Below are 4,920 nucleotides of genomic sequence, written 5' to 3'. Positions count from 1 at the left end.
ACCAAAGGAAATATGATACCAGAACCAGACCCAGTCCACGGGTCTTTGACATTAATTATCCTCTTCCTCTTCGACCAAGTGAAGAACTCCTCCATTGATGCTTGCTCTTGCCACACTATTCCGAAACCTTTAACAAAACATTTCCATATTCTACAAAAAAAAGGAGCATTGCAGAAAAGGAGGTGCCTAACAACTTACTTGGTCAAAACTTGACTAGTCTCATTTCTTCGGTTTGGTCTAGGCTTCCATTGGTGTAGCCCAGTTGACAAGAGGGCATGCCTAAATCGACACCTCATGAGTTTGACTCCCTTTACCCCCCTTAGGGCAAGCCAACCTCACAATTTCTACGGTTCTCATATGAGCTAGTGCTAAATCAACTCATGCGTGTGGAGGCATACACCTGGTCTATGGGATTGTTAGGCCAATGGTTTGGAAACCTTTTTCTTAAAAAAAAAAAAAAGGCTTCCATTGGAGTAATATTTGGAGTCATGCATATTATTGGGTTCTACACCCTAATCTAATTGATCATTCTATCTTCGCCTTCTCTCCTAAGAGGAGGATAATAAATTCCCTTCAAGAGGATTGGATAAATTTTTCATATTCTCACCACCACCCGTGGTGAAAGGATTCTTCCTTTTCCACAAGTGAAAGGAAAATTAATCCATTAGGAATAGCTTCCATCATCGTTTCTAGAATTTTTTTTTTACCTATTAAACAAATGGAGTCTCAGTGGGAGTCAATTAATCCGGAAAAGATTAACCTATTTATTCCATGTCCGAATTCAGTTTGCAAATTGAACACCCTATCAGCCCATTCATTGTCTTGACCTCAGCCAATCTATCTATCTGGAGGCTGGACTTAGCTGGAGAGATAAATTGGAGAAAGAGATTGTCAGTTAGCCGAACGGTGTGGTCCAAAATAGAGAACACGGTAAGAAAAATTGTTGAAATTTGAGATGAATTGATTGGAGAAACGGGACGAGACTCCCATTCCTAGCCTTCGTCCACACACATGCAACCAAAAACCCTTGACCATCGGAAACCTCAACAAGTGAGGAAAAGAAAAACAAACTTCTCGCTCCTTCGTTCCAAAGTTTTGACCAACACTTTCTGTTACACATTTTGATGTTTCCAGAGTAGAAGAGGAGGCTTCGCTTTCTTCTCCTCTTCTTTCTTCCCTCACTCAAATTCAAAGATGGATTATCATAACCAGAAGGTGTATCCAATGGACTCTGGTAACACAGCCATGAACAACGAAAACCTAAATGCAACAAAATATGCCATGCTTTCTGAGAACGGCGGCAGCCTTCGACCGCCACCATATCGCCGGAATATTCCACAGTACCATTCCATGATCCCCAAGAAAAAGGGTGGCTCTTGCTTCAAATGTATATGTTGCTGTTTCTGCTTCCTCCTCATCCTCATCCTCATTCTGTTAAGCGTCGCCTTGCTATTCTACCACTTCTACAAACCCAAGGTCCCTTCCTACAAGGTCCAAGGCATGGAAGTCAGTACCTTCAAAGTTGATCGCGACCTCAGCCTCTACACAGAGTTTGTCGTCAATGTCAGGGCCGAGAACCCCAATGAGAATATCGGCATTAACTACGGCAAGGATAGCTCGGTGGCCGTGTCTTACTCGGGCACCAAGCTTTCCTCCGGAAAGCTCCCAACTTTTCACCAAGGGCATAAGAACACGACCCTTATGAAGGTGGTGTTGAGTGGGAAATCCGAGTTTGGGTCTGGGCTTCAAGAGGCTTTAATGGATAACCGGCGTACTGGGAGGATACCTTTGCTCATTATGGTGAAGGCCCCTGTGATTGTCATGCTTGGGGAGTACGCAATGAGAGAGATTGTTGTTCTGGTTAATTGCTCCATAGTCGTTGATAACTTGTCCCCCAACAAGAAAATTGGGATCTTATCAAGTAACTACAATGTATCAGCTTCGTTATAAACACCTCGGTAATGTTAAGGAGTCTTTTTCTTTCTCCCTTTTGTTTCTTCTGGTTGTTTCAAACTTCTTTACTATGCATTCATGGTCGTTAGGGGTGTGGAGTGGGGGCGAAGTCAGGGAGGATGGCATGTGAACGTACTTAAGAGCTTCCAGTGTACTATACAGATTGGGTTAAAAGGGTCTGCGCTTTACATGTAAAATTATCGGCATCTCAACAAAATAATGTCTCGTCAGTTCTTTTCATGGTGAATTTAATTGGTTCCCAACAAAACGGATGTCTAGGATAGTATTGATTGAGAATTATTAAAATTCCTTATGTAAATTTACGTTCTTTCATTTTTCCTTTGGAATATAAAAGTTTTGTTTCTTGCAAGGTTTTTATAACTTCTTCCCCTTGCCAGCTCCTATTTTCATTCCACTAATATTAAAGGGCGATAGGACTCTGTCAGTCTGGCGCTTCCAGCAAGGCAATGGGAGGACAAACGGGAGAATAATCAGTGCACACAGTGGGGGCCTTCCTGATCTTTTCATGCCCCACTAGTCTGAGGGTATCTTGTGCCAAGCTGGCAAGGTTATTTTTCCTAATATTAAATTTTAAATTGAGTAAAAGGTCTCAGCGTGATATTGAAAATAAGTTGGCAGCAATATTGATTTCATACATTTGTCTGATGGCTGCTTCGCATGACCAATGTATGAAATCAATCCCTTAATTATTTTTGTCTGGTAAATAAATTTATATTCATGAGAATGGGCAAAGTTTATAGTTGAAGGATTACATGGTTCTATCAACCAAAGAGTGAAGTAGGTCAAACCATCGTGCTCGAAACAAATAGGACCCTACTAGTTAGGGAATCAGCTACATACTGGCTTTCCTATAAATAAAATGGAGACTACATTCCACAAAAAAAGAAAAAAAGAAAAATGGGATATATCCTCCACCACAAGCTGAAGACTTAATGGGATGGATGTATTCCCTCCCGTGATGCAGGAAACTAGCTCCTTACATTCCGTTTAATGCGGTCTAAGACTCTGTGATCGCTTCTATCAGTTAGACCCCTATGCACCACCAAAGCTTCCCCTAGGAGACTCGAAGGAAAGTCTAAGGGTTCCGAAATAGCTACATAGACTCGACTCTGACAATCTTTGATAACAAACCCATTACCACCATGTGGAGCATCCTTCTTCCAAGTTGCATTTGTATTTAATAAAGAGGAAATTACACTCTCCTCCCTTGGCCTATGGCCTAATAGCACTTTCCTCCCATGTACTTTCAAAAATATGACTCCCTTCCCCTATAGTTTAAAGATTCTCACAATTGTACCCCTTTCCTTAAATAACTCTGTTAAGTGATGACATCAGCCTTAATACATTATATTTAATACCGAAATTACCCTTTAGTGATAGAAATACCAAGATAGGCACCCTCAAATAGTCGATCGCTCATCTCATGAAAGTTCTCTTAAGAGTCCCTCCCTGTCTACTCCAAGATGCTTCATCTATATATTTGATCGGTTTGATCGCGATGTCTTCAAAGACATTCCAAGTTATCACATCCTTACATGGAATCTCGTTGAAGAGTCTCTCAGCAACACCCAAACTACCACATTTCACATATATATCCATAATGGCGGTAGCGAATATCGTCTTGGAAGACAAACTTGAAACAAGAACATGGCCATGGACAGATTTTCCAAGATGAAGTGTACCCAATTGCCCGCAGGAAGGAAGAACAACCTTCAAACCAATTTGTCTAATTTCAAGCCATCAACTTTTAGAACTACACATTTCCAATGTGGAATCTGGGAAACCATTCAATCCATACCCAGAAATTATGTAATTCCAGGAAAACCAAATTTTGTTTTGGCATTTCATCAAATATTTCACAGGTAGATTGCAGATACCCAAATCTTGAATACATATCTATTAGAGAATTGGCGATATAAATATTCTTGTTGAATCCATCTTTGAGGATCTGTGAGTGGATCAAGATGCCTTCTTCGAAGGCAGCATGTAGTACAGGCCTTGAGTACACATAAGGAAAAGTAAAATCGTTTGCTCTTCCATTGCCGAAGAACCCAGTACAAACTGGGGATTTGCTCAGAGAATCCATCACTAGAAAGCTCTCTAAGGCCAATAGATATTGGCTTCAAAGAGCACAGGAAAAATAGATTGGGCAATGGAAATGCTGGCATCCTCTCTTTGGCTCCCTCTATAGAGAAAAGAGGCTTCAGTAGAAGGAGATGCAAGCAAGCAGTAGCTTTTTGGCCTTTCGGGGTTTCTTGGCCATTGATTAGGACATTCAGCGAGGAACTTAGGGTTGGATAGGATCTAAAACTGGAAATGGTACTCAAGTTCTTCCATAAGATGGAGCTCGAGGTGTGGGACTTGCTGTTGTTACTTTGCTAATTACTCTCCAAGCTTGTGCTAACCTTGTAAGCCTTATCACAGGGGAGATCATCCATGGTTACATCACAAGGATTGGACTTGTTTCAGATACATCTATAGAGGCACTTCTGATAAACATTTGGAAAGCTGGATTTGGATATCAAAAGATGTGTAACTCACGGAGTCCCATAATTCATAGGCTCGGGATGCATGGATATGGAGAAGCTACTTTAATGGGTTTCTTCAATATGTTGAAGCCATATCTTTGCTTCGATTTGGGGCTGGCTTAGGTCATGAAGGAGAAGAGAGATAAATGAGATGAAAGAGGGAGGAGTTTACACAAGGGTGAACCTGTCCTTTTACATGGTATTTTAACACTGTCAATCACTAATGAGACGATTGATAGAATCTTTAAACTGCAAGGGAGGGGAGTGGTAGTTATGAAAGTACGTGGGAGGAAAGTGCTATTAGACCATAGTTCAGGGGAGGAGAGTGTAATTTCTTCTTTAATTTATGGAAATGAATTGGAGGGGCAGTTCAACCTCTGCTCAACTCAGTAGGTACCTCCCAGATATTAGATTAAAC

General features: G+C 41.1%; 2 protein-coding genes across 2 annotated transcripts; one reads left to right on the top strand and one right to left on the bottom strand.

Annotated features, from left to right (window-relative positions):
• Nucleotides 1-1,097: 1,097 nt before the first annotated feature.
• LOC122060230 (NDR1/HIN1-like protein 6) lies at nt 1,098-2,307 on the top strand. The gene is made up of 2 exons (XM_042623426.1): nt 1,098-1,958; nt 2,043-2,307. The coding sequence occupies exon 1, from the start codon at nt 1,195-1,197 to the stop codon at nt 1,948-1,950; it is 756 nt and encodes a 251-aa protein (XP_042479360.1). The 5' UTR covers nt 1,098-1,194; the 3' UTR covers nt 1,951-1,958; nt 2,043-2,307.
• Nucleotides 2,308-3,390: 1,083 nt separating this feature from the next.
• LOC122059089 (putative pentatricopeptide repeat-containing protein At3g23330) lies at nt 3,391-4,060 on the bottom strand. Its single transcript, XM_042621784.1, has 2 exons — nt 3,773-4,060; nt 3,391-3,684 (listed from the first exon to the last, which is right to left on the bottom strand). Exons 1-2 carry the CDS (start codon nt 4,058-4,060, stop codon nt 3,391-3,393), a joined length of 582 nt encoding a protein of 193 aa, XP_042477718.1.
• Nucleotides 4,061-4,920: the final 860 nt, after the last annotated feature.

Source organism: Macadamia integrifolia, chromosome 13, assembly GCF_013358625.1.
Source record: "Macadamia integrifolia cultivar HAES 741 chromosome 13, SCU_Mint_v3, whole genome shotgun sequence".
Lineage (NCBI taxonomy): Eukaryota > Viridiplantae > Streptophyta > Magnoliopsida > Proteales > Proteaceae > Macadamia > Macadamia integrifolia.
Note: the sequence above shows the minus strand (reverse complement) of the source record. Positions and strands in the feature narration are given on the sequence as shown.

Bases quoted from the DNA above. Each gene is read 5' to 3' on its own strand.
- LOC122059089 (XM_042621784.1), bottom strand. From the start codon at position 4,060: ATGGATTCTCTGAGCAAATCCCCAGTTTGTACTGGGTTCTTCGGCAAT. The intron at 3,685-3,772 runs GTATGGATTGAA...ATTGGTTTGAAG, and splicing joins TGGAATTACATAATTTCTGG to GTTGTTCTTCCTTCCTGCGG.
- LOC122060230 (XM_042623426.1), top strand. From the start codon at position 1,195: ATGGATTATCATAACCAGAAGGTGTATCCAATGGACTCTGGTAACACA.